The sequence below is a fragment of the Gambusia affinis genome, linkage group LG11 (genome assembly GCF_019740435.1).
Source record: "Gambusia affinis linkage group LG11, SWU_Gaff_1.0, whole genome shotgun sequence".
NCBI classification, from domain to species: Eukaryota; Metazoa; Chordata; class Actinopteri; order Cyprinodontiformes; family Poeciliidae; genus Gambusia; species Gambusia affinis.
The window spans coordinates 24,952,290-24,964,656 of NC_057878.1; the positions used below are offsets into that span (position 1 = coordinate 24,952,290).

The 12,367-nt window shown below is 41.9% G+C and overlaps 1 protein-coding gene across 4 annotated transcripts in view; it reads left to right on the forward strand.

Annotated features, from left to right (window-relative positions):
* The first annotated feature begins 681 nt into the window (after positions 1-681).
* The window catches only part of zeb2a (zinc finger E-box binding homeobox 2a), a 44,093-nt gene continuing 32,407 nt past the window's right edge, over positions 682-12,367 (forward strand). For 2 of the 4 annotated variants that reach the window (XM_044132364.1, XM_044132365.1), the window contains exon 1: positions 1,464-1,728. In XM_044132364.1, the coding sequence (XP_043988299.1) occupies positions 1,668-1,728 (61 nt within the window). In that variant the 5' untranslated portion in view covers positions 1,464-1,667. Of the gene's footprint in view, positions 951-1,445; positions 1,729-12,367 lie in introns of those variants that run through there. The other 2 variants (XM_044132363.1, XM_044132362.1) reach the window with 2 other exon arrangements.

A 12,367-nucleotide genomic window follows, 5' to 3' on the forward strand; every position in this document is an offset into this window, starting at 1 on the left:
TATTTTCACATTAATATCCACAACACATATTCTATAAAAGTAGAAAATTTGTAATGCTGTTTAATATTCTGTTGTTGGAATAATAATAATAATAATAATAATAATAATAATAATAATAATAATAATAATAATAATAATAATAATAATAATAATAATAATAATAATGAGAAATTTAAATAAAATGGAGTTTTCTTCGATGTTATGCATTTTGTATGTGATTAAAATATGTACGTGTCATTTTATTTAATAAAAATAATAATAATAATAATAATAATAATAATAATAATAATAATAATAATAATAATAATAATAATAATAATAATAATAGATTCTTTAAATAAAATAAATTGTTCTGTGATGTTATGAATAAGTATGTAATGTTATTTAATAATTTTAGAAATGATCAATTCTCTTTTTATGGATGAAAAATATTTTTCTTTGATGTTTTCTGACATATCCACTCATGCTGTTTACATGTGACTCAGTATTTCAGAGGCCTCTGCGCATGCTCCCCCTGACCAGGTGAGACGCATCACCTGTTCAGGTAACATCCTGTGAGCCAATCAGCCGCAGCCTTCAGGTATGGAGCAGAGACCGGAGCGCGTGAACAGACAAGCTGATCAATTATCCCTCCGCGTGAAGATAGATGGCGCGTGCGGCCACGAGTTCTCGCGGCTGTTTATGAGGCAGAAAGACGCGGTGACAGGCGGCGGGAGGCGGCACACGGAGCGGACCAACCTGCAGTCCGGACTCGCGGTCCAGACCCGGACTGACAGACCTGCCTGGACACGTCCGGACTCACCGAGACCGGGCAGGACTTTTTGATTCCGCAGCAGGAAACAAGAAGAACCCTGCGCTGCTCTTCGTCTTCTCTGCTCCGCTGCTCACAGTTTACTCCGCGGAGCCAATCAGAGCGCAGCACTTACCTGCACGGCTCTACCTGCGGACAGGTGAGAGAAAAGCCTCCAGGTGGGACGGAGGGATGAATGGAAGAAGGGATGGATTAAAGGATGAATGAATGGATGAGTGGACCGGTATGTGACAGACTGTGTGACCGAGCTGCCGCTCTGTTTGCTGGTTCTGCTTTAATTCCCGCAGCGGATGTATGAATAGATGAGTGGATGGATGGATGAATAGATGGATAGATTAATGGATGGATGGAATGAAATGAAAAATGGATGGATGAAAGTGAAGCAGCAGAAATATTCATATTAAAACGGCAGCTGATTCCAGCTCAGCAGGCCTGAATGTTGCTGTTATATAAGCAGGAAATATTCAGAGATGACATCGATACTTTCATTGATGAGTGATTGGAGAGGCCTCACAGATCAACAAGTTAGTTGTTGGGTGTAGTTCGGTGAGGAGGTGGAGCAGGGAGTGTGTGAGTGTCTCTGTGTGTGTATTGGTGTCTGCGTGTGTGTGTGTCCCCTCCTCCTGTCAGACCAGCAGAGACGCTCCTCATCAGAGATCAGGCTGACGGGGACGCGGCTCGGTGCGCGCGCTCCAGCCAACAAAGTGCTGACAAAGTCCGCAGAGAGTGCGGGTCGGGAGTGGATCGGGAGATCTGGGAGTGGATCAGGAATTCTGGGACTCGGACCCGGTCTGGGACTGACTGTGTGTGTGTGTGTGCCGTTGTTCAGGCAGCAGGAGGACCGGGACAGCCGGAGATGATGGCCCAGAGTCCCCGATGGAAGAGGCGCAAGCAGCTCAACCCCCGCAGAAAGAGCGGTAAGACCGCACACACACATACATTGCTACTCCGCTATAAGTGTTACAGACTGCAGAAAGTTTGGAGCGGGACGCTGCGGGGAGGGGACCGTTACCCGGAGCTCCGCATGCGGGTCACCGCGTGTCCGGGGAAGCGCTCGTCACTCTCTGACTCAGAGTTTGTTTGTTTCTTAGAGGGAGTTCCCGTTTTTCTTTAGAGTTAAAAAAAGGTTTATATATATATATATATATATATACATATATAGTTACTAATGGTGAATGAAACTAGATACGAAAGCTGTTCTGTTTAACAGAATGAATTGGAAATGACGCTGAACAATCTGGACAGGTGCAGATAAAAATGTTTTGTTTTTTTATGTAAAAAATGGTTAGAAATGAAAATATAAAATTAAACTCATAGTTATATCAGTCTAGGCGTGAAGTGTAGATCAGCCCTTATGAAAGAAAAACACAAAAACTGCACATCATCAGAGGTTTGGATTTTTATTTTTAGTCTTTATTTTTGTAGTCAGACATATTCAAGGGGTAATCCGTTTGGTTAAAGGAAAACCTATACTCTGTTGCTTCTGACTTCTTCTCATTTGATTTATTCAAATGTACCCAATTAAATCAATGTCAGAATTTAAATTTTTAATATTTTCACTGTTTTTTTAAAATAGTTTTTGGTTCTTATTTTTATGCGACTTTGTGCGTTAGGGTTCCTGCGCGTCCCCCTCCCTCTGGGTGTCTTTGGGTGTCTCATGGCGTCTCAGTCAGCTGCAGATCTAACTTTTGGAAATTGAAGGGGTCAGAAGATCTGTGGCCTCCTCCACCTCTGGAAGTCTGATCCAGCTGTGTGGCTCCAGCTGTTTGTTAAAGTCTGTTGTTTTCTGATGGAGCTCGATGCCGGCTGTCTGAATGTGTGTGTGTGTGCGTGGGCGTGTGTGTGTGTGTGTGTGTCACATGTTGTTCAAGCTGCAAAATAATTTTGTGCTTGTTATCCATAACTGTCATGTCTTGAATAGATGTAGTCTTAAATCTAATTTTCTTTTTTATAGTATAGTAAAATAGATTACTACAGTTCAAATATAGATTTTTATTAGAATATATATTTCTGTGTATATTTAATTTGTTTGTATGGAGCAGGACAGGAAAAACAAAAATCATAGATTTAAAATCTGAAATGCAAATAGAAAAACATTTTTTTCATTTTGATTTGATTTCTTTGATCAGAATGAAACAAACTTTAACTCGTTGACTCAGTTTGGATTGAAGATTTTTAAGAAGCGGACCGTTTTGCTCAGGTTGATCGGGTTCTTCTCTCTGGAGGCCGTCATGGGTGGAACCATTAGTGGAACTGCTTTCAATCCGGATGGTTCTGTGTGTGTGTTCTCAGTGTCTGTGTGCGATGCAGTTTCATGGTTCCCTCAGAGTTGACTGGAGGCTTTCCATCAGAACCAGAACCACAGCTGTCAGTGAAGCTGCAGTGAGTGAACTGAATCATTCAGGATGAAACCAGGATTCTGTCTCTGCCACAGCTCAGTGTCTCTCTGTCAGCTATCAGCTCCGGTCCAGCCTGTTGGGTTTTTGTCTTCATTTTCATCCCAACGGTTCTGTTCTTCCGACGTTCTACACTAGTGGTGTCCAAACTCTTTAGCATGGGGGCCAAAAACGTCAAGTTGAAATATTTTGTCTCCTTCTTTTTAATAACAACAAAAGCAGATTTATTATTTAAATTTTTATCTGCTAAAAAAATAATAAACACAGCACAAAATCTTAATAAAATTTAGCAAAGCACTTGAATTGCGGTTGACAAGTGATGCATGATTATTATAGAATATAAAAAAATAACAGCAAACCACATTCTCCATTTTTCAGGTTGATCATCTATTTCTAACTTTGTTTTAGTTTTATCAGTAATAACAACAGAATATGCCTCACTTTTACTTTCTATTGCTAAGTTTATTCATTTGCTGTGTCCACGTCTGCATTTTTGTATATTGTTCCATATAAATTAAATTAAACTGAAAGCAAAAAACCTGCTTGAATAGTTCATATTGCACCCTAAATTTTTTATTTTAAGATGATTATGTTTTGAACGGCCTGGCATCCGTAAAATATTAAAACTTAGGTTATTCTTGACTTGTGATCAAAGACCGCTCAAAGTTGTTCTGATGGCCACATATGGCCCCAGGACCCTCACTTTGGATTCTATACTGAACCAACACAAAATCTTACCAAGTATGTTTAGTCTAGTTTCTGGTGCAAATACATTAGCATACTTGAAATAAGACAAAACTATCTTACAGTAACTTTTTAGAAAGATATAGGAGCTTGTTTTAAGCCAATAATTCATTTTTGATAGCAAAATATACTAGTTCCACTGGCAGATTATTTTACTTCTGACAAACCATTTTTCCATGATATAAGTGAAATAATCTACCAATAGAACTACTGTAGTACTTTTCATCAATATTAAAGAATTATTTACTTAAAACAAGTTCCTATATCTTGCAGAGAAGGTTCTATAAGTTAGTTTTGCCATATTTCAAGATATTTGCATGAGAAACTAGACCAAATATACTTACAGACCATGCCATGGTCACATTTGTTCATGTAATTGCTTGTGTCTTATTTTGTTTCCCAACAATTAAGAGGGAGATGGAGGTACCTCTGAGTGACAGCGGTCTGTTTGTGTGTATGTGTCAGTTGACCCCAACTTCCCTCTAATTTCACTTCATTAAATCTGATGATGGAAGGAAACTGATTATCATGTGACAGGAGCTACTAGGAGCTCTTTTCAAGCTGACAGCAGCTCTGTGCACATTGACAGGAGTTTCATGGAAGCTGACTCTCGCTGACAGAAGGCCTGTTCATGTTGACACACTAACTGCCTCACACTCTCAGGAGCTCCATGCTGGTAGAAACGCTTGTGTGTGTTGACCTAAGTTTGGTATTGTTCCCACTTCTCAGCTGTGTTTCTGTCTTACCCCTTTAATCTGATTCTGGGTGTCTATGCATCTTTAAAATGTTTTTAACTAATTTATCTAAAGTAAGGCCATAAAATGTCTTAAATTCCTTAAAGAAAATACAAGGTGGCCTTAAATATGTTATTTAAATTTCTCAAATTTTGTGGCAAGACTATTTAATCCTATGAAGGTTTTTTTTTTCTTGATGAACTTGATGAACTCAGACAAAAGCTTGTGTTGGGTGCAGATATCTTCACTCACTATGTTTTGTGACTCAAGGTGGTTAAGGCCACCAGTAACTAGTTGCTAATACTTGCTAGCTAGTTTGAGAGCTGAATGCCATGTGAGAAGCACGTAGCTGCTTCCAAAAGCCACAAAAAGACCTCAGAAATTTCCGTTTTGTTCCCTTGCATTTCGTTTGTTCATCTCTGTTGTGATATAGGTCTTAAATCCTACTCATCTTCAATAGGTCTTAAAAAGTCTTAAATTTGAGTTGGTGAAACCTGCATGAAGCCTGTGATTGGCAGAAGAAGCTGTGTCGTGTCAGTATGGGATTTTCAGCTTGATGTTTGGTCCAAATTGGTTCTGTCACTTAACTTTGAACTTGGTTAATTTCACTCCAGGATCTTCCTCGTTTCATTCGGATCTATAACTGTCTGAATTTCGGGTTCTGGTGAGCAGAACCATGTTAAAGTAACATGACGGGGGCCTTTTTATGGTTTTCTGATGAAGCGGTTTAAAAGCAGGTCGGAGCTGCTGCTCTCTGACCTGAATGTCTTTCATATCTGCCCCCCTCCCTCGGTAAATACCCCCTCCCTGAGGGCAGAACAAAGAAAGCAGCTCCTCCACTCCTCCTTAATCACCATTCAGAGGCTGCGAGCGCCGCCGGGGACGCTCAGCTCGCCGCCATCCCAGATGAAAGGAGCTGCAGAAAAGGAACTGAGCGCAGAGAGGAGGAGGTGAAGAAGCGAGGCAGGAGGAGGCGCGGCTGTGGCCTTTGCGGAGCTCCTCCTCCCAAGCGGCAGGCGCTTCGATCAGAAACTAAAAACTTCCTGAAAGTTTGTTTTTAAATGAGAAAATTTCCTATAAACCATCTTTCCGTCTGCAGCTCCGCTACTTCTCCTGACTCCTCACTTTCATCTAGATTCCAGTTCATTTGCTGCTGCTTGTTTTTAGTACTTTTTAATATGTAATGTTTTTAAATCCGGAGCTTCGCTGTGTAGGAGGCTCCTGGGGGCCCCTGGCTGTTCTGTTTCTTTACAGGTCAGGAATCAAGTCTAAAATGCAGCATGTGATATGAATTCTTAATTTTTCATCCCCGCCCCCCATGAAAGCTTTTATTGTGAAGAAAAGCAGATTATCTTTATTCACCTTCATCCCCCAGTACCTCCTGTCAGACTCCCCTCGGCCCCCTCCTGCACGACTTAGGCAGATTTACTTCAGCAAACACCTCTGGTTGGACAGCAGAGGAGGAACCGGGGCCCCGCTTTCAGAAGAAGGGCCCTTTGTTAACAACAGGAAGCCTGCTTAATGCAGCCCCCCCCCCACACCCACCGCCAAAATAAAGGCATGGTGACATCACAGTCACATGACAGAGGGTCACTCACATGATGAACCTTTATCTCCTGATCTTAATGAAAGTGTGATATAGTGGGATGATGATGTTTGTGCCGGTTAGAGGTCAGGATGGCTGTGGCATCATCGTGTGTCAGGTGATCCTGGCTGAGAATCAGCATCTTGCCAGTCCCTGACCTCTGACCTCTAGCTGTGGACACCAGTTAGATGTGATGAAACGGTTTGTTTCCTGTTGATCAGCAGCAGAAACAAGCAGAAGAGGTTGAACCAGGTTCAGATTTATCCTGATAAACAGAGTTGGGTTGTGTGGCATAAATCAGATTTTTTTACGATCCAGGTCAGACTTTTTAGAATAAGTGTGAACACTCAGATGTGCCACACATTGGATTTTTAAGTCAGACTTGAGCCACTTCCATATGTGATCCTGAATCTGACTAGCATTCGATCTTTTGAATGTAATTCCAGTGGGAACAACCAAAGTGGTTTTGATGCGACTTTGACATCACTTTCCATTGACATTTGTCATAGTTGTGGACCGGTGAGAGGTCATAATACAATACAAAAACATAAAATCCTACCAATATTCTGGACTCATTTCTAGTTCAAATATCTTAGTACACTAAATGTAAGAGAAAAATAACTTATGATTAATGTTTTAGGAATCTACCAGCCCTCGATTTAACTCAGTAATTCCTCAATATTGATGAAAAGTCCAGCTCTCCTGACAGATTCTTTCACTTATAACCAGTATTTTTACCTATATTTTATAAGACTTCTTTCATATTTGTTGGCTTGCAAAACTGAAAATTCAGTGGATGATATTGTCTTTGTTGTGAGAACTTAGTTTTACTTTTGGTGCCTAAAGTCTGAATTGAATTTGGAAATGAATCTTTTCAGTTTTGTTTTAACTGAGGAATCTTTAACTAATTACGGTGTTAACTTTTTCTGCTTTGCTGTGAATATTCTGTAATCTCTGCATTCTGTTGCCAGTCTTGGACAGAATTCTTTTACAAAAGACACTGTAATTTCAGTGGGATTTTCTAGTGGAATAAGCTTTAATAATATTACTAATAATAATAATGGCCATGCAAAAAAAAATAAAAAATTTCAGAATAAATTAGATCAAATTCTGCAATGTGAACGAAGCCATCTCTGAGCAGAGAGGTTTTAGTTTTGTTTCCAGTTCTAGTGTGTGAATTGGACAGAAATTAGAAAAAATACAGCAAACTTTTTCTTTCTCTAAGTAGGAATCCTGTTCTGATTTTGTTTTTATTTTGACGGAGCAGTTTGGACTTGACCCAACAAAAACTAATTTGTCAGAGAGTTATTGACTTGTTCAACACCCACACCAGCTCCTCCGTCGCTCACTGACTTTCACATCTGTCCTGCCTCTTTATACTTCTGTGCATTGAACCATATCAGGACCCCCTCACCCACTGCCGCCACCTTTATTCCTCGGAAAACATGTCTCCTTTTCTTTTCTTGTGAAAGCAGCTCGTCTCTGAGTCACCAATGTTCCTCCACCTCCCATCGTACCTCGGTATTTGATGTTGTTGCAATAAAACTCTGTTGTTTGTCATATTTTCAAGGTGACTGACATGCGCTCACTTTCACTGAACCATGCATATTTTGTTCATCAGCGCGCCTGGAGCCGACTGGTGACATTTTGTTGCCGTTAGCCTAAACAGGCTTCATCAAGGTCAGAGCGGAGGTGCATCAGGGCAGAAAGATAACACACACACACACACACACACACACACACTGTGACACACGCATACTGTACCAGACAATAAAGCACACCATCACACACTCTCAGGTCACAGCAGAGGCACATCAGCATGGAGAGATAAGACACACTTAAACAGTCAGAAACCGTCAGAGAACAACACACATCACACACCCACACATTTAGGAGCAGGCGGTGAGGTCAGATCAAAACAGAAAGTTACATAGACGAACTTGAAGAGAAATTGTTTGTCAAATTAAACTGAGCTCTTTAATTTCCATCAGCTCATTAGTGTCTTCACTTTCTTCTGGATTCTGATTCAATTTGGACTTCCAGTTCACATCACCTGAGTGTGTTCTAACTTATTTGGGACCAGTCTCCAGAGAAAGCAACCTGTTCGGTCCGTAGGCCCCGCCCTAACAGGAGAGGTGCATTTGATTGACTGAGCTCCTGCGGCAAGGTCACACACATGGAACAATCAATAACGGATGGCTGGATTAAGGTGTCATGACATCTGTGTGTCCAGACCAACACTGTACGCCTGAATAACCTCCCTGCTCCCCACACCGACACCCCCAGGCTCCGCCCACCTCTGCTGGGATTGTCCTGCTTGGGTCCACCTCCGAGTCTTTCGCAGGTTATCGTCAGGATGATTGGTGGAAAGCAACAATAACTGGGCTGATTGACCGGATATTAGGCAGATAATGAGCTGAATGGGTTATTATTGGGCTGGTACAGGGATACTATTGGGCTGATATGAAACTTGGACTGGGGTTATGGGTTCCTCTTACTGGTCTGATAATGTGCTTGCTATAGGCTGTATTTGGACTGGCACTGGCCTGGCTATAGGTTCTTATTGGCCTGGTTCTGGCCTGGTTGTGGGATGTGATATTGGCTGGACTCTTGTCTGGGTTTGGATTTTTCATTTTCTTGTTTTGTTGTGGTTGGTCAAGGTTTTTAATTGCTCTAATATTGGTCTCGTTTCAGGTCTTTTTCAGGTCTACTTCTAGTGTAGTCTTGCTAATTGGTCGGATATTGATCTGGTGTTTGGTGCAACTGCTACTGAGCTGGCACAGTTGTAGTTCTGTGTTATAATTGAGTTTGGTACTGAGATGTAGCTGAACTGGTGACATCTGGCTCATTCTGGTGCTGGTTGTGTTTGATCTGGTACTGGTCAAGATCTGAATATTGAAAGTTGTGGGTTTTATTGGGCTGATTAAGTTCAGGAATGTTCTTTTTCTGAGCTCTTTAACTCTGATAACCAGTGAAATTAAAGACATCTGAGTGTTGAAGACATGTCGCACTGTTGGGCAGTTGATGTTTGAATGTTTTCATTTGAGATTTTGTCTGCACAAGTGTGTTTATGCTCTCGAACATTTGCTTTGACAATTAAAAACTTTTCTTTTGTTTCTCAGTGAGTTTGCATCTCATGGAGGACTTTGTTCACGTTACCTCTGTCCACTTGGACTCCCAGTGTAACCTCCTCAGGCCAGATCAGATCAGTTTCTCTCATCACTTGCTGGTCACAGATCTGCCAATTAAAGTAATGAGGCAGAGGAGCGCCTCTCGGTGCGACCCGGTCGCCTCAGGGAGAGTCCTGCTGGACTGACCTCACAGTATGAAGGTATCAGAGCTGACACTCCTGTCAGAGCTGCTCGCACTGTCCGGTCTGAAGGAAACATCTCCGCTATGATGACCACGAACAAACGAGAGTCCAGAGACGATGAGAGCAGGGAAGCTTAATGTGAGTAAGCTCACAGGTTCCTGATCAACTCAAGTTTAGGAGGAATTTACTGGTAGGAAGAACTGCAGATGAGCCATTAGGTGAAGTTTTGCTAAAACTAGTTCAAATGATTTCAAAGAAATATATCACACACACTTTGTTGAGTTATATTGAACAGTTGATTTTAAAAATGATAATTGTTGAAAATATATCAAATTTTGAAGCCTGTACACCTCAGCAGTGTTTCCTTCACTCTTGGTTCCCACGGTGATGAGCACCTTTCAGCTGTGAGAAGTCTCGTGCATCGCCTCTGAGCCTCACAGCCATGTTTGCTGTGGGATTACCAGACTTTGTGAGATTGTTTTGGGCGGGGGTGTAAAGGTAGTCATGGGAAGGGCCCCCTGTTGGCCAGGAATGCCGGTCAGGTCAGGGGGGGCAGCCGGGGGAGGCGGGGGACACTCGGAGACGGGGCAGGTGCTTTGTAAGTCCCGTCAACCTTCAAAGAGGCAGCAGAGCTGAAAAGGTTAGCAAAGGACAATAATCCCCCTCCCTGGCTAAAAAATACCCCCCCTCCTTCGGCCTGCAGCCTGACAGACGCTTTCTGCTTTTGTCCCACTGCTTCATTTCAGCTGAACACACTCATGTGTCACTCTGTCACAGACTAAAAACTGACCAACTGATGGAAAACTGACCGAACACTCGTCAAAGACCGAGAGTCTGTTTCCATCCTCTGTCGTAAACTGAGAGTCTGGGCAAATGATTCATCACACGGTGAAAAACTCACCCAGTGCTCCATCAGAGACAGAGAAACTCTGATGGAGAATTTCTCTGTTTCTCCATCAGAGAGAGGGATAGGGTTAGGATTACTCTAACCCTATCCCTAACAAGGTACTGGGGATTTTTTTAATTGCCTGTTGAAGCATTTGGTCAGCTACTCCATCTGTAACAAAGACTGAAAAACCTGCTGCCTAGTGAAAACAGACTCAGTTCTCCAAACTGCAAAACAGCTCAACTGTTTCATCAGATATTGCAGATCTGACCAAACTCCCATCAGAGATGAGAAAAATCACAAAGTCTTCCATCAAAAGCTGAAAAACTGACTGATTACTCGGTCACAGAGAGAATAACTAACTAAACCCTCTTCAGAGGCAGGAAAACTGGCCCAGTGACCCATCAGAAATGACAAAAATAACACCAACTCTCCACCACAGGTTGGCAAACAAACAGCATCAAAAGCAAAACTACCTGGACATTCATGATGGAAAACTGACCCGTTTGAGACTTAGTGTGCATTCACACCAGCCTTGTTTGGTATGCTTTAACCAAACTCATGTTTATTTCTATAGAAAGTTCGGTGAACTTTCTATAGAAATAAAAAAACAAATTCTGGTCCATCTAAAAACCTAGTTTCAGTTTGTTTGTAGTGAGCTCTGGTGCGATTTTAATGCATATGTGAACACCGAATAGACAGGAGAATAACCCAAAAGCAGTTAGCGGACTAACATGCAGGGCCTTCTGGGTAAATATAACAAAACAAAAGTGCAAGTCTAGTGTTAGCTTGAAAAATGCTTTGCTGTCTTTTGCCAAAGATTGCAAACCTACAACCACTAAAATCTGATGCTACTGCATCTTTATTTACATTTTGTAAACAAGGAAGTTGTGCACAACTCAGAATATTTTCTAAATTTCTCAGTGCGTAACCAAGTTTTTCAAAGGGTTTGGTTCATTTGACAGCACAGTGTGAAAAAGAAGGGCGGCGGATGAAAATGTAACAAATGTTTCAAGTTTGGTGCCCAGTCGAACTGAGTTTACCGGACCATCAGCCAGGTATATTTTTTGGGTACAATAACATCTCAAAAAAATTTACCTCAAACTCTATGAGTTCTAAAATTAAAAAACTAACCAACTTGTGGTCAGTCTAAAACAAAACAGGTCTTGATATGCTTTATTTCTGTCCAAATGATTCCCTCTACTTGGCGGTCATAGTAGAAGTGCTTCTTTACCATCCTGATTGGTTTATCATAAAGCTATCATCCATAGGAACTCAAACGTTCTCTAATGTCAGATGTTTCAGTCATAAAGTGAAGCAGTAGAAACTTCCTGTAGCTCCTAGGTTTGGAGGCCGGGGGTCAAACTTCTCTGGGACGGTGATGTGGGGCTGCCTGTTTCGTCATGGGACCCGAGGTGTCCTCTTTTGTGCGCCCTGTCAAACATGGTTAACATGCAGCCATTTATCTGCTGAAGACCCCCTCCCCTGGTGAACAATGGGCTGGCCCGACGGCAGTGGGAGGAGGGTGGAAAGGGAGGGGGCTTCAGTCGCCCCTCTGGTCCCTCTTCGTGCCGACGCTCGTGGTTGTTCTAAGACGAAGTGCCTCAGAATCCACTTTCTGACATGCCACAAATATGTTGGAGTGAGCATGCTCCAACCAGGCCACCACTTTGACCCGCTGTTCCTATTAAAACCTGAACCAAAGCAAAAGGAAAAAAACAAATAAAGCACGTGTTCAGTTCAGTTCATGTGATAGAAACTCTTAAAGTTGTGAGTTCAGATGAAAAGTGCCACATTGAGCCCAGATTTGTTTGAATGTCTTTTACTCTGGATAATATTCCAGACGGCCCTTCCTTCTAATCCTTCATGTGGCGAGAGCAACAGCTGACAGAAGCCTG